Below are 26,171 nucleotides of genomic sequence, written 5' to 3' on the forward strand. Positions count from 1 at the left end.
ACCCGCGCAACTAAGGCCCATGGCGCAGGAAGGTCACCTTGACACTGATAAACTTGTATTAAAACCAACGTCTATATGAAGTGTTTTACAATCTATTTTTTATTGCTCTTATGATCAAATAAGTGAGAAAAACGTGACATTTGTTCAAGATGGAATTATTAATGATTTGTACCTATTTAATTTCATCATCTTGGCACTACCATAGAATAGGCATCCCATCACCTAGCCCTCAGCTGCGCGGGTTGGGAATTGCCAGTGGTTGTCTGTTGTAACCAAGGATTCTCTGTATATTCCTTGGTTGTAACCCTGCACCCCATTCTCTCTCTCTCTCTCTCTCTCTCTCTCTCTCTCTCTCTCTCTCTCTCTCTCTCTCTCTCTCTCTCTCTCTCTCTCTCTCTCTCTCTCTCTCTCTCTCAATATTTTCTTTGCAATTCATAGGGGGAGGTTGGGGTGATAATTATTTTGCTATATTGGTAACAGTGTATATCTAGAAAGATGTTTTGGTACAAGTCAAATACTTGAACAAACAAGATGGGAATATTTAAATAGGGAGAAGCAAAGCTCTTTAGTTGTGGTCATCCTTATGAGGGATGCTCCTGGAGAGAGAGAACAGAAAGGAGGAATGATATTATATGTGTTTGGCAAACATCTTGTGTGGAAATTCAATGTTTTCAGCAATGGTAATAGAAGATTGCTACTTTTTGATGGCTTTGAATTTGCTAATTGTTTATATTTCAGGTGACCACTAAACATGGATGTAGCCAATGAAGCAAGTGCAGAGGGCTCAAAGCTGTGGGGGGGCAGATTTGAAGGCTCTGTGGATCCTGTAATGGAAAAGTTCAATGCTTCTATCTCATACGATAAAGCTATGTGGAAGCAGGATATTCAGGTAAATTATCAGTATTGCTACAATAGGTGGACTTTGCTCATCTTTATGAATAAAATAGTAAAAAACATTTGCTTGAGTAGTTAGTTAATTTTCAATAAATAATAATTTCCATAGGCATAGTACAGTGTCCTGCAGTGATATAACACATTTGTATTTTCATTTTGTATCATGGTATATGGACAACATTGGGCAACCAGATAGATATGTAGCCTTATAAGAAGCTCTGTGGCAGTACACAATGCCTCCCCTATATATTCTTGTTAAATTGTTTATGAAGAATTATCATTAAACCAATTATAGTAATAAATAATTATCATTAAACCAATGATAAAGTTAATCATTATCTTCACTCTTTTGTTGTTTTTTGTCTTTTTTCTATGAAGAAAAGTATCACTCGGTAGTTCTTGTATTTCTTTTAGAATGGCATTGTTAACAGGTTTTTAGTTTTTTTCTCCTTGGTCAGTTTTCTTTGCATGATAAAACAATATGCAAAACATTAAACAAAAAAAAAATGTTAGACTCTGTATTCACTGAAGAATAGGGAGAAAAGACCTGTAAAAAACATTGCTATATTCTTTTCAGGGAAGTATTGCTTATGCAAGAGCACTTCAGAAAGCACAGTTATTGACTGAAGAAGAATGCAACACCATCATTAATGGTCTTGAGATGGTGAAACAGGAGTGGACTACAGGTGCCTTTGTTATTCAGCCAAGTGATGAGGACATCCACACTGCTAATGAAAGGAGACTCAAGGTAGGACAACTGTACTATCTGCTTTCTGAGACACATACCAGTGATAATATTGAGATACGTTTCAAACACAGTAGCCAAATGTGTTACTGACTTGCTATTTGTATTTGAAACTGAAAAATTTAAATTCTGCATGGAACTTTGACAAGAAACTGATAATGAAATGTAAAATTTTGTCAGTATTGCTATATATATGTCATACCCAATAGCGATAATTGTTTTATTAACGTTAATGGACAAGAAAATTAGGTTAGGTTAGTGTTAGGGTTTGACTAACATTAATGCATCCCCCAGTAACATTAATATAGCATTGATGCTATGGAGCACGATATATATATATATATATATATATATATATATATATATATATATATATATATATATATATATATATATATATATATATATATATATATATATATATATATATATATATATATATATATATATATATATATATATATATATATATATATATATATATATATATATATATATATATATATATATATATATATATATATATATATATATATATATATATATATATATATATATAATATATATATATATATATATATATATATATATATATATATATATATATATATATATATATATATATATATATATATATATATATATATATATATATATATATATATATATATATATATATATATATATATATATATATATATATATATATATATATATATATATATATATATATATATATATATATATATATATATATATATATATATATATATATATATATATATATATATATATATATATATATATATATATATATATATATATATATATATATATATATATATATATATATATATATATATATATATATATATATATATATATATATATATATATATATATATATATATATATATATATATATATATATATATATATATATATATATATATATATATATATATATATATATATATATATATATATATATATATATATATATATATATATATATATATATATATATATATATATATATATATATATATATATATATATATATATATATATATATATATATATATATATATATATATATATATATATATATATATATATATATATATATATATATATATATATATATATATATATATATATATATATATATATATATATATATATATATATATATATATATATATATATATATATATATATATATATATATATATATATATATATATATATATATATATATATATATATATATATATATATATATATATATATATATATATATATATATATATATATATATATATATATATATATATATATATATATATATATATATATATATATATATATATATATATATATATATATATATATATATATATATATATATATATATATATATATATATATATATATATATATATATATATATATATATATATATATATATATATATATATATATATATATATATATATATATATATATATATATATATATATATATATATATATATATATATATATATATATATATATATATATATATATATATATATATATATATATATATATATATATATATATATATATATATATATATATATATATATATATATATATATATATATATATATATATATATATATATATATATATATATATATATATAATATATATATATATATATATATATATATATATATAATATATATATATATATATATATATATAATATATATATATATATATATATATATATATATATATATATATATATATATATATATATATATATATATATATATATATATATATATATATATATATATATATATATATATATATATATATATATATATATATATATATATATATATATATAAACTAGTTCCATAACCTAGCTTGTATTGCAAAAAACTATCTCAAAATTAATTTCTCCATTTAAAATAATAGAAATGCAATTAATCCTTTCCACACCGAAAAAATATGAATTTAGAAATCAATTAATTTGGGATTTTATGCAAAATTAAAGTAATTTTCTATCAAGATGATAAACAAGATACGATCATGTTAGTTGTATTGTGTCTGGCAGGAGAGAGAGAGAGAGAGAGAGAGAGAGAGAGAGAGAGAGAGAGAGAGAGAGAGAGGGCAGGTTACAGGACCAGATGGAGGGGAGATAAGTGTGTGTAATTCACCTTAGTCGCCTGCTGGTCCCCCAGCCAATCTTCCCCATTACGGAGCGAGCTCAGAGCTCATAGACCGAATTTCGAGTAGGACTGAGACCATAACACACTCCACACATGGGGAAAGCGAGGCCACTACCCCTCGAGTTACAGCCCGTACCTATTTACTGCTAGGTGAACAGGGGCCACACATTAAGAGGCTTGCCCATTTGCCTCGCCGCACTGGGACTTGAACCCGGCCTTCTTGATTGTGAGTCGAGTGTGCTAACCACTACACTACGTGGTGTGTGTGTGTGTGTTTCCTCTTAGCAGTACTAGCCTTAGCAACCATCTTCTTGGATGACATCATGTGTTACAAAATTTCTTCATGTAAACCACACAACAAACTCACTGAAAAGCACAAATGAACACAGGTTAAGAGACGCCTCAGAATGCCTAACTACATAGAAGATGTTTTACCAAGAGATGTGATGTTTCCAGTTAAGATTATAGGTATAGGATAGACCAAAGATATTCATTATAGAAGATAGGAACCGTTGAGTGTCATTGAAGAAGAGGTGACAGTTGTCTGGAAAGAAGTGTTAAGTGTATAGATGGAGGAATTGAGTTTTTGAGGCATTGAACACTACTAAGTTTTCTCTACCCCAATTGGAAATCTTAGAGAAATAAAAAGTCAGATGTCCTTTGGTATCCCAGTGGGATCTGTTAACTTCGGGAAGGGTTGGTTGTCTTTGAAAAAGACATGGAAAAGTGTAGGGTGGTATCATCAGTATAGGAATTTTCCGGAAAGGGTAAGAAGTTCGGTTAAGATCATTAATGAATGATAAGAAGAAAGTAGGTGACAGGACAGAACCCTGAGGAACACCACTGTTAATAGGTTTAAGAGAAGAATGGTGACCATCTACCACAGCAGCAATAGAATGGTTGGAGAGGAAACTTAAGATAAAGTTGCAGAGAGAAGGATAGAAACTATAGTAGTTTTGAGATCAAAGTTTTATCAAAAGCTTTTGATATGTCTAAGGCAAGAGCAAAAGTTTCATCAAAATATCCAAAATAGGATGACTAAGACTCAGCAAGGAAAGCTAGAAGATAACCAATACAGTAAAACCTCACTTGACGATCGTCTCTAAGGACAAACAATTCGAGAGACGACCAGAATATTTGTCAATATATCGACCCAGGGGACGAATGATATTTCGGGGGACAAATGCTGTTAAACGGCTCGCCGGCAGGCGAGCCATTTGTGTGATAGCCAACCCGGCTATCATACAACAACAAAACAAAACATAAGCACAAAAGAAAATAGAAACAGGAACATACGAAAAATATTACATAACATATCTCCGTGCCACCACGATTTTCTCCTGTTTTTCCTGGGCTTGGTGATGTTACCGGCGCGCTCTACTGTAGGTTCCTCGGCGTTATCCTCTCAGCTATAACGGGGCCCCACATAGCGGCACTGACTTGTGATGCTACACACCTGTTGTGTAGCTCTGGCACGCTGTGCACATCCAAAGCCCTCTCTCATGACTGTCTTCTCGGATCTTGTCTGTCTTCCTCCCCATCCTCCTCTCTTCCATTCCATCATGCCATCAACGTCCAGTCTCTCAAGTAAATAACCTTTTCTTTTTATTAATTTTATTTTCATTTTGATAGCATTTAGGTAAGTAAAACAATTTAGGATTTTTATGATTATTTCATTCATGTCATGCATACATTAAAGGTCTATTTTGAATGGGTTTATGGACAAAAGTATGATTTTTTTTTGGTCTGGAACGGATTAATGGTATTTGAATACATTCTTATGGGAAAAATTAATTCAGGAGACGAACAAATCGGGTGACGAACAGGATTTAGGAACAAATTATTGTCGTGAGCTGAGGTTTTACTGTAGATGGAAGCCATACTGGCGCTGAGATAAAAGAGTGTGAAACGACAGATGTTTAAGGATCTTCCTATTGAGGATAGATTAAACATTTTAAACTTCAGAAAAGGAAGAGATTAAAGCTATAGGGTGGTACTTTGAGGGATTAGAAAAGTCACCCTTTTTAAGGAACTGGCTGAATATAGGCAAATTTCTAGCAAGAAGGAAAGATAGAAGTTGATAGACAAAGTTGGAAGAGTTTGGCCAGGTAAGGTGCAAGCACGGAGGCACAGTTTTTGAGAACAATAGGAGCCCATCAGGTCCATAAGCCTTCCAAGGGTTTAGGCCAGCTTAGGCATGAAAAACATAATTGTAAAGAATTTTTATTGAAGGCATGAAATAGTCAGGAGGAGGAGGAGGAGAGTGAGGGACAAGTCCAGAATCATCCAGTGTAGAATTATCAGCAATGGTTTGAGAGAAGAGTTCAGATTTAGACATGTGATGGCAGTGGTGCTATCAGAATGAAATAAAAGAGGGAAATATAAAGAAGTAAAATTACTGAAGAAATTTTTGGCCATTGCCACAAGTCTTGAGAGGGTGTTGGATTTTGAAATTTTGACATTTTCTCTTAATGAAAGACTGTTTGGACTGTTTGGCAAATTGAAGAACAGACTATGGTATGTAAGTCAGTCCATAATATCAGAATCCAATAGAAGTATGCACTGTTTTTCACTTATTTGTATTTCCTTATATTTTGACAATTTTTTTAGCATTGTATTTGTTGTTTAGTGTCTGTAATTGATGTTATTCTTTTTACTGGAAAGGAACTGGTTGGAGATGTGGGAGGCAAAGTTCACACTGGGAGGAGCCGCAATGACCAGGTAGCAGTGGACATGAGGCTGTGGTTGAGGGAGCATGTGCAACAACTGGCTCCTCACCTGCAAAGGCTTATTCAGGTGACTCATTTTGGATTCTTTCAATTACTATTAATTTTACTTAATGAAAAATAATGGTGTTGCTGGTTGCTCCTTGTAAACATACGTACAGTGCTTACTCAAATTTTGTGATTCGCCAATTTTGTGACCAAGGACCAAAATTGCCATTTTTAAAATTTCCTCATCTTGCTCCTTTCTCACGGTATTGCGAGTGGTGGCGGGAGAGAGAGCATTCCCGCAAATTATATATTACTGTATTATATAGGCAATATTTTATTAATTTTCATATTTATCATATTGTACTATATTATTATCATTTATATTATATTTATCATAGTTTGGTGGTTTTTGGCTAGTTTTCATAAAAATCTGGCAACACTGCCCCGCTCCCTCCTGCCTTCCATTTGTTTATGTACACCTCCACGGAGTTCTCTCTGCAAATTTGGAGGAATCCTTGTGCTCGACTTTGTGCGACATGGCGCCACCAACCAAGAAAAACATTAGGCTAACTTTGGAGCAGAAGATGAAGATAATTAAGATGAAAAGAGATGGAAAAAGTAACTATGATACTTCCAGAGAGTTTGGTGTGGGAGAATCAACTGTGAGAATGGTGTTTAAAAACAGTGAGAAAAAAAAAAAAAGCTGTTAAAACCTATGGTGGACAGATTTTTTATTCTCGTAGCCATTGTTGAACACTGTGATCATTCATATGGAAAGATACCTGGCTCAATATATATGTGATATAAATATGGGCAAAATATTAGGGAAATTTGAAAAATTATGCGACCATATTCAATTTTTCCCATAGGAATAATACTTCAATTTTGCGATTTCCAAATTTGCGACTGGCAATGCCGCCCCATTTCTCGCAAAATTGGAGTAAGCACTGTATATGTATTTATAATGGACATGCAATTTACGGCAATCCTGGTTTTGGTAAGCTGATTATGAGTGCATATATTGGAGAGAGTTGGTGTATAGATTCCAGATCAGCTTAGTCTATGGTAATTATAGTTCAGTCAAAGATAACTAGAAGGTATTTTTATCATTCTCCTTTTCTTATTAAGCAATACTATAAGAATTTTACTCTCTATGGATAAATTTCTCTGGTAGTGTTCCCTTTCGATAGCATGAGGTGTTCAGAGACTTCAGTTTGTCAATTCCTTCTTTACCTTGTGCCAGGGAAGTGGTTCTCAAATTTTTCAAACTTATGCAACCCTTTTGGATTTCCTGGTATTTGGCGGAACCTCCCTATCACCCATTATTTGTTGGAGCCCTCCTCCCAAAGTAGGTGAAATTCTCTCTCTCTCTCTCTCTCTCTCTCTCTCTCTCTCTCTCTCTCTCTCTCTCTCTCTCTCTCTCTCTCTCTCTCTCTCTCTCTCTCTCTCTCTCTCTCTCTCTCTCTCTCTCTCTCTCTCTCTAAAATGCAAATGATATCATCCCTATCATACTTAATTTTATCCAATCCTGGTCATATTGATTGATTATAGACTTTTGCCACTGAATCCTTGAAAGGTGTTCACTGAATCCTGGGGTTCTTCACAACACAGTTTGAGAACCACTGTGCTAGGGGATTGAACTTTTATCAAGGAAATATTTTGGCCTCATTTTCTTCTGATAATAGTGTTATCTCAGGTTTTGGTTGGCCGTGCTGAGAGAGAGAAGGAAATTCTGATGCCGGGCTATACTCATCTCCAGCGAGCTCAACCAATTCGCTGGGCTCATTGGCTTCTCAGGTTAGATACTCAATCTTTATATGCAAGATTGTTTCGTGATAAATTCTTTCAAGATAGGAGTCATTAGTATTGGAAATGATCACTTTAAAACTGTGATCCAAAGTCATTAATATTTAACTTTGGAAAATCCAAAATACAAAACTAGATTAGATCTTGGTAATGTGGATATTCGCCAAGATGTTGATCTTTATTCAATCCAGGGAAGTATACCGTGAGCTGAATGATGCCTTACATGCATTACATAATCTGACCCATGCTTTGCTTTGGCTATGCTTAAGCATTGTCTTAACATTGCTTTCATATTGTGTGGAATGTTTCATCTTTATATGAAGTTTGCAATATACTTTCTGTCATTCCTAAATGCTTAAAATTAGTACTAAGAGCATTTGTATTGAGAAGTGTAAATAGGTGGTTTCAACTTTCAAATACCAGTGTGTTGGTGTTCTGGTCCTCTGGGTAGGATGATTAACGATACTGTCAGTTTTAAAAGTGAAAATATATTTGTTTATTTGCTTAAAATGTAAAGTCAGAAATAAATCGTCATGAGTTTTAGGGATCTAGAAAGACTATCAGACAAAGGATACATTATTTAATTCCGTAAAGGAAATTTGGTTATACTATTCAGGCCTCTTTAGAGTAATACATTACTAATATGCCTGATTATGAATCTGAAGTGTTCTTCACTGGAGGATAAGATTGTTCATATTTGATTAAGACAAGTCTAGTTAATGAAAACTCTAGTTGAATTTCTGAAGACATAAATCCAGTTTACATGATTTACATATGGATTATCAAAACTTTTATGGTGGGAGAAATTTTCCTCATCATTTAAGTTCACCAAACACAGTATGTTCAGAAGGGTACAAATGCATAAAAAAGCTGTGGTAAGCACTGGACAATGTTCGCTGTTGGTTGAAAATGCACGGACTGAAGATTAAACATGGCGGCCAACAGCTGATGACGCGACCGACCCGCCACCTACCGGACAATAATTTGCCGGGAACGGACAATCACGCGCATTTTAATATTCGTCCGTAGATTAAACCGGACTCCAGAACTTGTCCGTAGTTTCCGAAATCCGTTGATGGGAGGTCCGTTGTTTCGAGAGTCGAGTGTAGTTTGGTATATCAAGGGTCTATTGTACTTTATGTAAATAGTTTACTTACACTAAACATGTCAGTTGTTCTCACATAAGGAAAGTTACAGTGGCTAAACATAATTTATGTTTGTCATCCTCACCTTACTAATAATTGATATTTTTATTGAAGAAGTTTTGCTGTTTGTATATTTGCTAATAATAGGTAGATGTTCTGGTGATTTTCTTTCTAAATTTGCTTATACATGTATTTTTAAAGATTTTATAAACAATGCTGTGAATTTTGCTTTGAACATTTCATAACCAATGCCAAATTTATGCTTGAAGGTGTTGGTATTGCTAATATACCTGCAATAATATGTTTCTTTAATTTTTTCCAGAAATAACCCATGTGTTGCTGTATAAGGTAATTTTAATAGCTGTATAGTACTTATCTTGAAATTTCCTTGCATGGCTTTTGTAATATGTGTACATAGTTTGAGGCATAGTAAGAAGGTTTATTTAGTATTTACCTACTTACTACTTTATTCAGTTGTTTGTTTGTTCAGATGGTGTAGAGTTTAGAGTAAACAATACATGTCATGTTGTATATACTATATACATATATTTATTTCATGAGTTTGAGTGCATAACACAAATCTTATAGTAGAAATATTTATTACAGTTGTCATCATTGTCAGTTTGTATCAGTATAGGTAGTGGATATGTATGCATGTATGTAGTAGTTTCTTGTCAAGGTTTATGTTATTCTCACTATAAAGATGATGTCAGTTCATCTGCCTCTATGTAGATTTGATGAAGTAGTATATGAAACTTGCATGCATCTATATTGTTCCTCAGCCATGCCTGGCCAATTGTGATGGACCTGCAGCGTCTGCAAGGCTTATATACAAGAATCAACGTGTGCCCTTTGGGTTCTGGTGCCTTGGCTGGAAATCCCTTTCAGGTGGACAGGGAGAATCTTGCTCAGGACCTAGGCTTCCAGGCAGTAACTAAGAACAGCCTCAATGCAGTTGGAGACAGGGATTTCATTGGTGTGTGTATTTACATACTTGTATATTACTGGGTTCAAGCAGGGTTCATAATGTCCTATCTCCATATCTACATTTATCCAACTTTGCTTTAAGTATGTGTATGTTGGCTACTGTAAAGATCTTTTCACTCAAGCCATTCCATATATCCACAGTTCTATATGTAAAACTTTATTTTAATGTCTCTTAAAAAAACACTGATTCTTACTGATCTTTTGAGTGCCCTCTTGTCTATTTAGTTTTGTCTTCTTTCAGCAACATCAGGTCTTGTCTATCTGTCTTCTCACTGCAATTAACCATTTTATACTGCACATTGTTATTGGATCTCTTTTTCTTTTATCTTGCAAAATTGGTAGTTTCATTTCCATCAGTCTTTCTTCATAGTATGTGTGTGTATTAATCTACTTTTGTGTTTATTACATGCATGCACTGCATATCTGTGTAGCAGATTTTACTGTTGTTTGTCATTGCAGTTGAGTACATGTTCTGGGCTAGCCTGGTTGGCTCTCATTTGAGTCGTCTAGCAGAGGACCTCATCCTATACTCAAGTAGAGAATTTGGATTTGTTGAGCTGTCTGATGCTTATGCCACTGGTAGCTCCCTCATGCCCCAGAAGAAAAATCCAGACAGTTTTGAGTTGATAAGAGGGAAAGCTGGTACCATGGCTGGTAATGTACGTGTGATATATGGTTCTTTGAAATGTGTATGCATATTGACATTATAGATACATTTTTACAAAATATGCTTAAAAAGCTTCTAACATTATTATTATTATTATTATTATTATTATTATTATTATTATATTATTTTCAACTCAAAATCAGTTAGAGTCAAGGAATGGTACAAAGTTGGACAGTATTTGGCAAAAAAAAAAATTAAATTCATGTTTAACCTGAAACAACCGTAAAGTTCAGCTGTCTTTTGGCAGTGATTGAATAGAGATTACTTCCTTATTTAACTTATTGAAAACTACTTTCACCTTCATTATAAATTAAATGATGTGGCTTTAGTATGATAATATGCACGTATGATAGCATTCTCACACACACACACACAATTCTTTCAAGAGACAAATTGGATGAAATTCAAGAGTGCTAAGGGAGCAAATGAAAAGTGGAAGGAATTTATAAAAATATACAAAGAAGGTGAGAAAAAATTTGTACCAATAAGACAACATAGAGAAGTTGGAAAGCAGGACTGGTTTAACGATAGATGTGAAAAGGCTAGAACAAGAAAAGAGGATGCATGGAAGAGGTGGAGAAGGAAAAGACGGATTAAGCAGTGGGAAAGTTACAAAAGAGCAAGAAATGAATATGTGTTGATTAGAAGAGAAGAAAGAAAGAAACAAGAAAAGGATATAATTGATAAATGTAAAGACCAACCAAGGCTTTTTACAGACATGTGAACAACAACATCAAAAATAGAGAAAGTATTGAAAGTTTAGAAGTAAATGGAGTATGCAGTGAAGATCCCAGGAAATGGCAGAGGCTATGAATGGATGCTTTGGAAGGTATTCACAAAGGAGACTGCTTTTGACAAACCACTGGTAATGGAACAGAAAGGGATTATGAAGGAGTTTCAAGTAACTGTGGAGGAGATCAAGAATATGATGGGGAGTTTAGAAGTGAGAAAAGCTGTGGGACCTGATGGGGTATCAGGATGGATTTTAAGAGAATGCAGGAGCAACTGGCAGAAAAAGTTTGTGAAGTAATTGATGCCTCATTAAGGGAAGGTGTAGTGCCCCAAGACTGGAAAAGAGCTAACATTGTCCCAATCTATAAATCAGGTAACAAGAGACCCATTGAACTATAGACCAGTGTCACTTACAAGTGTGGTAGCTAAGATGTGTGAGAGGGTGGTGAAGAATAGATGGACAGACTTCTTGGAGAAAAATGACATACTTTGTGAGTGTCAATTTGGTTTTAGAAAAGGGCGTTCATGCACGACAAACCTGATATGTTACTATTCGAGGGTGATAGATGTAATACAGGAAAGAGATGGTTGGGCTGATGGAATATATCTGGATTTAAAAAGGCCTTTGATAAGGTACCACACGGAGACTGATCTGGAAACTTGAAATGGTAGGAGGAGTGCATGGCAGTTTACTAAAATGGATGGAAGACTTTTGGTAGGAAGAGAAATGAGAACAATAATTAAGGACAGACCATCAGAATGGGGCTTGGTGGAGAGTGGAGTTCCACAGGGATCAGTGTTGGCACCAGTAATGTTCGCGGTCTACATAAATGACATGGTGGATGGGGTGTCCAGTTATGTGAGCCTATTTGCAGACGATGCAAAATTGTTAAGAAAAGTGAGATGTGACAAAGATTGCGAACTACTCCAGGAAGACTTGGACAGAATATGGAAATGGAGCTGTACATGGCAAATGGAGTTCAACACGACAAAATGCAAGAAAATAGAGTTTGGCAAGAGTGAAAGAAGAATCAGGAGTATGTACAAGATAGGAAATGAAGACATAAAACCAGTCATGAAGAAAAAGACCTTGGGGTGACAATTACCAATGACCTATCGCCAGAGAGACATATAAACAAAATAATTGGAGAAGTATTGAACTTATTGAGGAACATAAGAGTGGCGTTCGTATATTTAGATGAAGAAATGATGAAGAAAATAATTACTGCAATGATAAGACCGAGGCTTGAATATGCAACAATACAGTGGGCTCGAACTTAAAGAAACACATAAGGAAACTAGAGAAAGTACAGAGGGCTGCAACAAAAATGGTGCCTGACTTAAGAGATTTGACTTATGAAGACAGACTGAAAAGAATGCAACTTCCAACCCTGGAAAACAGAAGAGAAAGGGAGACCTGATAGCAATATACAGAGTGATGATTGGCATGGAAAAATGGATAGGGAAGATCTGTGTATGTGGAATGAAAGAATGTCGAGAGGGCATGGGAAAAACTAAAATGGCCACTTATAGGAGAGATGTGAAAAATATAGCTTCCCTCATAGAAGGGTGGAAGCATGGAATAGTTTAGACGTGGAAGTGGTCAACGCAAGGAATATTCATGATTTTAAGAAAAAGCTGGACATTAATAGATATGGAGACGGGACAACACGAGCATAGCTCTTTTCCCGTATGTTACAATTAGGTAAATACAATTAGGTAAATACACACCATGTAGTGTAGGGGTTAGCACACTCGACTCACAATCGAGAGGGTCGGGTTCGAGTCCTGGGAAGTGGCAAGGCAAATGGGCAAGCCTCTTAATGTATAGCCCCTGTTCACCTAGCAGTTAATAGGTACGGGATGTAACTCGAGGGATTGTGGCCTCGCTTTCCCGGTGTGCGTTGTGGTCTCAGTCCTACCTGAAGATTGGTCTATGAGCTCTGAGCTCGCTCCATAATGGGGAAGACTGGCTGGGTGACCAGCAGGCGAGTGACACACACACACACACACACACACACACACACACACACACACACACACACACACACACACACACACACACACACACACACACACACACACACACACACACACACACACACACACACACACACACAGTTTGGGATTATGTCATGACTTAAGTGGAGTGCTTACAGATGGCTATAATTTTCAGCTGTGTGGCTTTCTCATGGTTATTAAAGGTCTGCCATCTACATACAATAAGGATTTACAAGAAGACAAAGTGAAGATGTTTGAAACGGCTTCAACACTACTGGGAATCTTACAGGTGGCTGCAGGGGCTGTGGAAACACTGAAGGTCAGTAGAAGCAGAGTTAATAAAAAAAAAATTCAAGTGTACCTGAAATAATTATCAGCATGTGGTATCCAATAATAATAATATTAAGATGTTACTTTGTCTGAAATTCCATGCATTCAATACATTCAATACATATTCAAAATTATGATTTTGAATATGTATTGTTCTTCAATGAGTTGCACTTAATTTTAATTGAGCCATTTTGCCATCATTATTCATGAAATGGGAGCACTTGTAGTGACTTTTTGAGTCTCTATTGATCAGCTCTAATGCTTCACTATCTTCAGTAAAGTATCCAAAAAGTTGTTCATGACAGAAGAGTTACTTCTCTCCATCCAGGTACTTTTATCTTGAATAAAGTTATTCAGGTACTTGGGACTCTATTAATAGTAAAAGTCCATTAATGTGATGAACAGGGGACCAGGAGTGTGTCGGGTTATTTGTTTTGTTGGATTATCAAGATGTACCGCTGAAAACACAATACCTACAACTCTCTCTCTCTCTCTCTCTCTCTCTCTCTCTCTCTCTCTCTCTCTCTCTCTCTCTCTCTCTCTCTCTCTCTCTCTCTCTCTCTCTCTCTCTCTCTCTCTCTCTCTCTCTCTCTCTCTCTCTCTCTCTCTCTCTCTCTCTCTCTCTGTGTGTGTGTGTGTGTGTGTGTGTGTTTCACTGTTTGATCTGCTGCAGTCTCTGACGAGACAGCCAGACGTTACCCTACGGAACGAGCTCAGAGCTCAATATTTCCGATCTTCGGATAGGCCTGAGACCAGGCACACACCACACACTGGGACAACAAGGTCACAACTCCTCGATTTACATCCCGTACCTACTCACTGCTAGGTGAACAGGGGCTACACGTGAAAGGAGACACACCCAAATATCTCCACCCGGCTGGGGAATCGAACCCTGGTCCTCTGGCTTGTGAAGCCAGCGCTCTAACCACTGAGCTACTGGGTGTGTGTGTATTTACCTAGTTGTAGTTTTACAGGGCCTGGGCTTTATGCTCGTGTGGCCCCATCTCCATATCTACACTTATCCAATCTTACTTTAAAAGTGTGCACACTCGTTGCAGACACTACTTCTTCATCTAAACTGTTCCACGTCTCAATACATCTCTTGGAAACTATATTTTTAATATCTCTCAGACATCTTCCTTTCTCAGCTTTTTACTATGCGATCTTGTGCTTGGATGTCATATTCTTCTCTCAGGATCAGTTTCTCATTATCCACTTGGTCCATTCCGTTGATCAATTTATAGACTTGTATCAGGTCTCCTCTCTCCTTCTTTGTTCCAAGGTTGGTAGATCCATAGCCTTTAGTCTCTCCTCATATGTCATCCCTTCAAATTCTGGAACCATTCTTGTAGCCATTTTTGTAGCCTCTCCAATTTCCTTATGTGTTTCTTTTTATGAGGGGTCCACACTACTCCTGCATATTCCAATCTGGGTCTTATTATAGTACTTATCAATTTCTTCATCATTTCTTTGTCCATGTAGTGAAATGCTACTCCAATATTCCTTAGCAAATTATATGTTTCTCTAAAAATTCTATCAATATGGCTTACTGGTTGATTGTTTTCTTCCATCGTCACTCCTAAGTCCTTTTCCTTTTTGACTTTCTCCAGTTCTACTCCATCTCCCATCTTATAGATTCCCACAGGTCGTCTTTCACTCTTTCCCATTTCCATGACATGGCTTTTGTTCACATTGAATTCCATTTCCACTTCTTACTCCATTCCCAGATCTTATTTAGGTCTTCTTGCAGTATTTCACAATCCTCCTTTTGCTTTATAACTCTGCACAGTTTCGTATCATCTGCAAACAAATTTATGTAGCTGTTCACTCCTTCTGGCATGTCGTTAATATAAATGAGGAAAAGTATTGGTGCCAATACTGACCCCTGTGGCACTCCGCTTTCTACTGCTCTCCACTTGGACTTCATATCTTTAACTACCGTCCTTATTTCTCTCCCCCTCAAATAATTTTCTATCCATCTCAATGTGCTTCCTTTTAAGCCACCCTTCTCCTCTAACTTCCACAGTAATCTTGCATGTGGCACTTTGTCAAACGCCTTTTTAAATCCAAATAAATGCAGTCAACCCATCCTCTCTCTCTTGTACTCTATCAACTATTCTAGAATAGAAACTCAATAAATTAGTTACACAAGACCGTCTTTTCTAAAACCAAATTGGCTATTTGATATTAATTTGTTGTCTTCAAGGAACTCGATCCATTGTTTCTTTATTATTCTTTCACACATCTTGCATATTACACTAGTTAGTGATACCGGTCTGTAATTTAAAGGTTCTTCCTTCCTTCCACTCTTATATATGGGAACCACCTCAGCTCTTTTCCATTCTACTGGTACTGTTCCATTTTCTATTGAGCATTTTATGATGTTGTATATAGGACTTGCTAGTTCTTCCCTACATTCTTTCAGTATTCTGCCTGAGACTTCATCTGGTCCCATTGCCTTCTCTTCATCCAGTTCCTTCATTAACTCTTTTATTTCAAGCTTGGTTACTTTAATCTCTTTCATATAGATTGTCTCTCTATTACCCTGTGGCCTCTCAAATTTGGATTCTTTAGTAAAGACCTCCTGGAATTTTTATTTAATAGTTCTGCCATACTTTTGGGTCTTCCACCATCCCGTTCTCTCCTTTTAACCTTTCTATTGTTTCTTTTTGCCTAATTTTTCCATTTATGAATCTATAGAACAATTTTGGTTGCTCCTTACATTTTTCGACAATGTCCTTTTCAAGTTCTTTTCCTCTTCCTTCCTCACCTTAACATATTCATTTCTCGCTGCCTTGAAGTTTTCCTTATTTGTTGGATTCTATTTCTCCTCCACCTTTTCCATGCTCCATCTCTTTTCTCCTTTGCCCTAGCACACCTTGCATTAAACCAATCTTTCTTTCCTTCTTCTTTTGGTCTATATTTTGGGACATATTCCTGACTCCTGTTTTGTATATTTCCAAAAATAAGTTATATTTGTCTTGCATTGTCTCTGAGTTTTCCATCTCCTCCCAGTCTACGTTTTAAAATAGTTCTTGAGATTCTCAATATCAGCCTTTCTGTAATTTAATCGGTCTCCTTTGTATGAATCGTCTCTATCTTCCTTTCCTCTTCTATATCTATTTCTAATATTACATGGTCACTCTTTCCCAATGGGCACTTATATCTTATATCATCATTCATTTGTATACCCTTGTAAAAACTAGGTCCAATCTGCCGGCTCGTCGTTTCCTCTGAATCTTGTGCATTCCTTTACTCTCTGGTCCATCATATTGTCTATCATTAGGTTCAAGAATCTTTCTCCCAGGCTTCTTCCCCATACCACTTTCATAATTTTCCCAGTCCACTTCTTTACAGTTGAAATCTCCTACTAATATCACTTTTCTCCTTTCTTTAACGATTCTCATTAGACTCCTTATTGTGTCATCTATCATGTCTTTATATTCTTGATTGGTCCATGAATTTGTTTTTGGTGGCACATATGTTACAATGATTGTTAACTCTTTTTATTAATATGCATCTTAATATACAATACTTCTGCTTTTCCTTCCCACATTCCACTTGGTTTATCACTATCTCCTTCCTTAACATTATCATGACTCCTCCTCCTCCTTTACCCACTCTGTCTCTTCTCCATACATTATACCTATTATCCAAGTCTATTTTGATTGCCTCATTTAGTTTTGTTTCAGCCAGGCATACAATATCTGGATTTTCTTTCCTTATGTAATCTCTTAATTCTAATTTACTTGATAAAACCTCCGTCTATGTTCGTATACATCATTTTTAGTCTTTTGCCTTTATCATTTTTAGTTAAACTTGTTCCACTTTTTTCTCTTCCTTCTCGTTTATATACCATTTCCTTATCCTGTCTCCTAGAATTCTCCAAAAAAATGCCTTCTCCTCTTCTGACCTTTCATTATTCTTTTCCCTTACTGCTGCTGCCAGTTCATTGTATCTCTTCCTTTCTTCCTCATTTCTATTTTTCTTTATATAGATATCCTTGCAGCCTTCTGTTTCTCTAAGTTTTGTTGTTCTATATAATATTTCTTCTGTTGCTGCTTGTGATTTTAGTAGTATTTTAATTGGTCTCGTTTTTCCTTCTTGATATGGTCCCATTCTGTTTATTTCTTCTACTTCCTCTTCCAAGTTCTGCCTATCTTCGTCATTTAGATTCTTCAGTAGGTCTTTGACTGATTTCATTTCTTCTTTTCTCTTTTGGTCTATATTTTATATTTTTTCTTTTATTCCAAATACGACTACACTCTTCTTTTTTCTGCAATTTCTCTAACTAGATTTTCTTTTGTCTTGAGGACTCCTATCATTTTGTTTGTCATATTTTCTTCTTTTCTTTAAGTTGTTCTTGAATCACCTCCTGAAAATTGGCCTTATCTTTCTTATCTTGGACTCTCCATGCTTGTACTTCTTTTTTAATCACGTTCTGTACTCTTTCCTCTTCCTTGTTTACTAGATCTTTCAGCTTCTCCTTTTCTTTCTCGGCTTTACCGAGTCCTTCTTCCATCTGCTTCTTGTAGTTAGCTACTTCCTTTTTTAGTTCTTCGTTTTCCGCTCTTAGCCTAGCTTCATTTTCTTCCACTTTTCTTATCCTTTCTCTCAGTCTTATAAACTCCATTTCCTGTTCTTTATTCTCTTTCATTTCCATCTTCTCCTTTATCAGTTTATCTAGTTTACATTCAATATTGAACACTCTCTTAAGTAGTGAAGTTGTCGTCGTATCGAACCCTTGAATCGCGTTCTCCCTCACCGTCATAGTCATCATCAGCCCCTTCTCTATTCTCATGTCTGCATTTGGATGGATTATCTTTTTCACTCATTATTCTTTAATAATTGATTTCATGGAGAAAAAAAAAAATGAGTCCACACTACCTGCCCAGGCCACTGTAAATACTATACAACAGGTGTAGTGAAGATCAGCTGATCGTCGGAACTGCGCCAGTGCGTCCGCTCTCAACCGTGTCTCTCGAATGTGTGTGTGTGTGTGTGTGTGTGTGTGTGTGTGTGTGTGTGTGTGTGTGTGTGTGTGTGTGTGTGTAAAGTAAAGTAAAGTAAAATTTATTGCCATTTTATTACATGTACATATATTGGTTAAACAGATGTGTTCATTGACATGGTCTATCAAGCCAAGGCTCCCTGATAGACGGAGTTACTAAACTATGTGGTGACTCTGTTGGAAGACTTCATTTCACAATATATTTATAGAAATACAAGAATAAATCATATTTCACCCAATCACGTTCACACTATACATACATACGAACACATTACTTATATAAATACTTGTGCGTACACACACACACACACACACACACACACACACACACACACACACACACACACACACACACACACACACACACACACACACACACTGAATAATTTATATACAGCTTTAAAGTAAATTTATCATATAATACAATTAAACGATGAACTGCAAGCTGCTAGTTATAAACATCTAAGGAAATGTTCTTTGGTTTTTCTTTTAAACTGAAAGTAACTGATACTAGTAATATCTTTTATATTGGGAAGCAAGGAATTCCATAGCTGTGGACCAAAGTAAAATATGCTGTGTTTGAATAACTGTGTGCGGAATTGCGGGCACTCCAAATTCAAGTTCCCACCTCTTGTTGCATATGGTGAATCTACACATTTAAATAGGTTATTATTTGGATATCTTTTAATGAATTTGAAGATGGAGAAAAGGACAAAACACTTATTCATCAAAGAAATTCAATAGTTTATGATTAGAAGAAACTGTGGGTGTTGAGTCGAATTTACCCATAAAAAATATACATCGCAAAAATTTTTTTTGAATTATCTTTAATCTATTTATGAAAGACGGCCAAGTGCAGGCCCAAACTGAGACACAATAAATAAAATAAGGATAGCAGAGTGTATAGTAAATACTGAGTAGGGCTTCAGTTGTGAGTTGATTCCGTATCTTGTACAATATCCCACACATCCTAGACAGTTTCATGCATACATTATCAATATGAATATTCCAGTTAAGGTTATCATCAATAAATACACCTAAAAATTTTATTTGAGTGACACATTGCAGAGTTTGACCTTCAAGAATGTGTGTGTGTATGTGTGTGTGTGTGTGTGTGTGTTTACCTAGTTGTATTGTAAAGGGTTGGAGCAGGGCTCATATTGTTCTCTCTCCATATCTCCATTTATCTAGTTTAAATTTCTTTAAAGTTATGCACACTATGTGCTGTGACAATTTCCATTATCCAGTGCATTCCATTTTTCCACTGTTCTGTGTGGAAACCTGTTTTTTCCAATATCCTTCACACACTGCCTCATCCTGATCTTCTTTTCACATCCTCTTGTCCTTCCATCTTCTTCCATCAACAGTACCAGGTCTTCTTTTTCTATCTTTTCAATATCATTTACTACCTTATGCATTGTTATTAGGTCCCTGCATTCTCTTCTATTTTTTCAGGTTGGCAGTCTCATTTCCTTCAGTCGTTCTTCATATGTGAGGTCCTTTAATTCCGACACCATCTTTGTAGCAATCTTCTGTATCCTTTCCAATTTTCTTATATTCTTTTTAGAGCATGTTCCAGCCTTGGGCATATCATACTCGTGATGATTTTTTTCATCATGTCTTTTATCATTGTAATGAAATGCCACTCATATATTAGTCAACATCTTATATGATAGTCCAAATATCTTGCTTATATGTTTATCAGGGTTCAGATTTTCTTGTATGAACACTCCAAGATCTTTTTCCTCTTTAGTCTTCATTATTTGCTCCTCTTTCATCAAATAGTTCCATACTGGTCTTCTCTTACTCTTTCCTAGTTCCATTATGTGGCATTTCTTGGCATAAACTCCAATTTCCACTTCTTGTTCCATTCATAGATCTTGTTTAAATCTTCCTGCAAAAGCAGACAGTCCTCTCTGGTTTTGATAACTTTTAGCAACTTTGCATCATCAGTAAATAAATTTATAGCAGTGAATAGATTTATATAACTGTTTATCCCAATGTGAATGTTGTTTACATAAACTTGAAACATAATGGGGGCTAACACTGACTCTTGTGGCACTCCACTAGGAATCTCCCACTATGATAGCTTGCCTTCTTTCTCTTTGCTCCAACTCCTTGCCCTTTGTCTCTATCTTTCTTTCTTTCCCTTTGTTTCTATATAAATTGGTGTATTTTTTAAATGATTTCAGAAATTATTCTAACTTTTGTTTCACATCACCAGTGAGCTAATTCGAGGTGTGTTTTCTGTATAAAAACTTCCCTGTCATAAACGTAGCATATGAGCAGGGGAGTGTGACCTTGCAGGTACCTGCACCTGACCTGACTCACCAGTCTTTATACAGAAAACACACCTTAATTTTTGCTTCTGTGGTGATGTGGTATGGAACAAAAGTTAGAATGATTTCGGAAATAATTTTTGAAATATATCAATTTATGTAGAAACAGAGGGAGATGAAAAAAAAAGAGACAGAGGATAAGGAGTTGGAGTGGGGTTGGAGAAAGAAGGCAAGCCTGTGATGTATGGAGAAGTGGCAATAGTGGAGGAATCTCCATGAAACCCAGGCCACACTTGAACAGCCAGTTTAAACTGACTGGAATATAACATAACTTTATAGAGCAAAATATAGTTGCCTGGTGCACCAAGCTATTTAATTTTTACAGACTATTATAGCACAAATCCTTTTTAGAGGCTTTATTATAGCACAAATCCTTAATACACATTTTATTTCACATGCAGAGGTTAATGCTTCACAATTAAAAGTGTAGAGCAATTTTTGTTCAGTTTTCTTTGTGAGAGAAAGGAAAATTTACTGCTGAAACTGAAAAAGCAATGCTTTCATCACCATGTCCCTTAGCTGTGCCTTGCTATAGCCTGAGTATGGCATGCCTTTAGACTAAAAATACCTCATCAGGATGGCCATTGTCCATTAGCTAACATTGTTAGGCCTCTATGGCACTAAAAAGTTTATGCTGAAATACAGTTTGTAATTGTTTGGATGGCAAGACTTATCAGACTTTGATTTCAAAATTATGAAAATAATATCATTTATAGAGCTTACTGACTTTGAGTTATCAGTTGAGGAACAAAGTCATTTTTGTCCCAGGAATGGAGATGATATAAGAAAAACACAAAACATACATCTAACTTTAATTCTACTACTAAAGCATTTATGTTGTAGATACATATGTATTTAAAAATACTTTAACTATTTCAAAATCTCAGTAGGTGATAGTAGAATATCCAAAAATATGATCTTCAGTATACAAACTATTCTAGAAGATATTAAGATATCTGGTGAATCTAGCAACTGCATCTTCTCCTGTTAAAACAATGTGCTACATATCAACTCATAAACATCATTCACTCTCTTATATTTAGGAAAAAATATAAAACTTGATAATTAATTTATATAAATTTATTTGTCAATGAAATGTACTATCATCAGTTCGTATCTTTTATGCAGGTGGACAGTGAGGCATGTCGGCGAGCTTTGTCTGAAGAAATGCTATCCACAGATATTGCATATTATCTTGTGAAGAAAGGGGTGAGTAAGGTCAAACACTATCTCAAACTCTAAGTGGCTGTGACATTTCTCATTACCAATGCTTTTAGAAAAATTGCAAAAATATATTGACTTTTCTTACTAAGAACCAGGAGAGGATTAAGTCGAGAGAGACAGTATTCATTAATCTCGTCTCCTGTTGACCTATGCAGAAAGATAATCTTATCTGAGGCTTTGTCCTATAAGTTATTGAAAAATTACTCCGACACATGCATGCATGTAAGCACGCACACATGCGTGCGCACACGCACACACACACACACGGCTCGGTAGCTCAGTGGTTAGAGCGCTGGCTTCACAAGCTAGAGGACCGGGGTTCGATTCCCCGGCCGGGTGGAGATATTTGGGTGTGTCTCCTTTCACGTGTAGCCCCTGTTCACCTAGCAGTGAGTAGGTACGGGATGTAAATCGAGGAGTTGTGACCTTGTTGTCCTGGTGTGTGGTGTGTGATGGTCTCAGGCCTATCCGAAGATCGGAAATAATGAGCTCTGAGCTCGTTCCGTAGGGTAACGTCTGCATTTCACTATATGGACAAGGAAATGATGAAGAAATTGATAAGTACTAAAATAAGACCTAGATTGGAATATGCAGGAGTTGTGTGGACTCCCCATAAAAAGAAACACAAAGAAAATTAGAGAGACTACAAAAAATGGCTACAAGAATGGTTCCAGAATTTAAAGGGATGGCATATGAGGAGAGACTAAAGGCAATGGATCTACCAACCTTGGAGCAGAGAAAAGAGAGAGGGGATCTGATACAAGTTTATAAATTGATTAACGGAATGGATGAAGTGGATAATGAGAAACTGATCCTGAGAGAAGAATATGACTTTAGAAGCACAAGATCGCATAGTAAGAAACTAAGGAAGGGCGATGTCTGAGAGATGTTAAAAAATTTAGTTTCCTGCAAAGATGTGTTGAGACTTGGAACAGTTTGAGTGAGGAAGTGGTATCAGCAAAGAGTGTACATAGTTTTAAAGAAAAATTGGATAAGTGTAGATATGGAGACGGGACCACACGAGCATAAAGCCCAGGCCCTGTAAAACTACAACTAGGTAAATAGGTAAATACACACACACACACACACACACACACACACACACACACGGCACGGTAGCTCACTGTGTGTGTGTGTGTGTGTGTGTGTGTGTGTGTGTGTGTGTATTTACCTAGTTGTAGTTTTACAGGGCCTAGGCTTTATGCTCGTGTGGCCCCATCTCCATATCTACACTTATCCAATTTTTCTTTAAAACTATGTACACTCTTTGCTGACACCACTTCCTCACTCAAACTGTTCCAAGTCTCAACACATCTTTGCGGGGAAACTATATTTTTTAACATCTCTCAGACATCTTCCCTTCCTCAGTTTCTTACTATGTAATCTTATGCTTCTAATGTCGAATATATTCTTCTCTCAGGATTAGTTTCTCATTATCCATGGAATGGATCAAGTGGGTAATGAGAAACTAATAGATAGAGAGATATAGAGTTGACAGTGTTATTAAGATAGCTTAAGACAGCACACACGAGTTAAAGCAGGAAGTGGGGGAAAGGGTTTAGGTTGGGAAGGTTTAGTGAAGGGGGAAAGAGACCACTGAAAGTAAGAATGAGATTGCAGGTGGCAGTGGAGGAGATAATGGCAAGAAAAGGAAAACTGGCTGATGATAGTGAATTTAATGATATATAGATAAAAAGAGATATGAACCAGGAAGAGAGGGAAAAGGAGAAAGTGCAGAGAAATGAAGCTAAGGAAAAAGACGAGAAAAGGATGGAGATCAAGAAGAAATGACCATGTAACATTAGTATTGGAAATGCAGGAAGAGGATGTGATAAGATACAGGGAGGACTACAAAAAAATAGAGATTAAATTATGCAAGAGCAAATTTTGAAAAGGTAAGACAATTTTTTGGTGGCATAGAATGGAGAAATATTATGAATGGAAAGACAGTACAGGGAAAATATGAACTACTACTACAGAAGTATAATGAGGGAGTGAGGAAATACGTACCAGTCTATAGAGTAAGGAAGAGCATACAAGCCTGGTACAATGGCAGATGTATAGAAGCTAAGAGAGAAAAAGATAAAGCTTGGAAGAAACTCAGAAAGCAGAGAAATGAAAGCAACAGACAGCAGTATAAGGATGCGAGAAATAAATATATTAGAGTAAGGAGAGAGGAAGAAAGAAGCTTTGAGAAAGATGTGGTACAGAAGAGCTTTTCTACTAGTATATAAATGGTAAAATGAAAAATATATAAATGGTAAGACAAAAATATATAAATGGTAAGACGAAAAATAAGGAAGCAATAGAAAAAGTTAAAGGAGGGAAGACATACCAAACAGCAAAGGAAATGTGTGAAATAATGAATGAGAGTTTCAAGATTATTTTCATTTTACATTTTCATTTTACAGAACCAAATAGAACATTGCATTATCAAGGCTTGCAAGAAATCATAGTGCACAAAGATGATATTGGAAGACTACTTGAAAATTTGGATGTTAGAAAAGCGATAGAACTGGATGGTGTGTTGGACTGGGCACTAAAGGAATGCAAAGATCATTTGTTAGAACTAGTTTGGGAAATGGTTACAAGGTTATTAAAGGAAGGGAGAGTACTACTGGAATGGAAGAGAGCTAACATAATCCCAATATTCAAAGGAGGAAAGTCAACAGAGCCATTAAATTATAGACCAATGTCACTTACAAGTGTTGTGTGGAAGATATGTGAAATTATATATATAAAAAAAAGGGTTAAATATCTGGAAGAAAAAAAAGGGGGGGGATTAAATATCTGGAAGAAAAACAAGTTATATTGAATAGACAATTTGGGTTCAGGACAGGAAGATCACATGTGTCAAATTTATTAAGTTTCTACTTGAGTAATGGAAGGACTGGAGAGCAGATGGATAGTTGGACACTGTACCCGGACATAAAAAAAAGGCTTTTGATAAATTGCCTCATAACAGACTACTTTTGTGTGTGTATGTGTGTATTCTATATGTATCCTAATATCTAAAGATCAATTTGACAATGTTTTTACAGATGGCATTTCGCACTGCTCATGGAAAAGCTGGGGAGGTTGTGAAGCTGTCGGAAGATCTTGGCCGTCCATTCTCAGAGCTACCTCTTGATCAACTAACTAAAATCAGGTCTGGCAATGATTAGATTTGAACTGCTTTTACACCTATTTCATATTGATTAGGCATGGATCCTCATGGCAAAAAGATTCATCACACACACGCACACACACACTGTCATACTCACAAGCATTAAGATTAAGATGACATTATAGCAGCTAGACCTTGTTGAGGAGAAGATTGATCTTCATCTGATAGTTAAATTATTTA

General features: G+C 35.0%; 1 protein-coding gene across 2 annotated transcripts in view; it reads left to right on the forward strand.

Annotated features, from left to right (window-relative positions):
- LOC123503610 (argininosuccinate lyase-like) overlaps positions 1-26,171 on the forward strand; it is a 31,581-nt gene that overhangs the window by 3,787 nt on the left and 1,623 nt on the right. For both annotated transcript variants that reach the window (XM_045253523.1, XM_045253522.1), the window contains 9 exons: positions 739-889; positions 1,472-1,642; positions 6,534-6,665; positions 8,280-8,380; positions 10,317-10,510; positions 10,981-11,180; positions 14,097-14,240; positions 22,730-22,810; positions 25,867-25,973. In XM_045253523.1, the coding sequence (XP_045109458.1) occupies positions 752-889; positions 1,472-1,642; positions 6,534-6,665; positions 8,280-8,380; positions 10,317-10,510; positions 10,981-11,180; positions 14,097-14,240; positions 22,730-22,810; positions 25,867-25,973 (1,268 nt within the window). In that variant the 5' untranslated portion in view covers positions 739-751. The remainder of the gene's footprint in view (positions 1-738; positions 890-1,471; positions 1,643-6,533; positions 6,666-8,279; positions 8,381-10,316; positions 10,511-10,980; positions 11,181-14,096; positions 14,241-22,729; positions 22,811-25,866; positions 25,974-26,171) is intronic.

The sequence above is a fragment of the Portunus trituberculatus genome, chromosome 14 (genome assembly GCF_017591435.1).
Source record: "Portunus trituberculatus isolate SZX2019 chromosome 14, ASM1759143v1, whole genome shotgun sequence".
Taxonomy (NCBI): Eukaryota; Metazoa; Arthropoda; class Malacostraca; order Decapoda; family Portunidae; genus Portunus; species Portunus trituberculatus.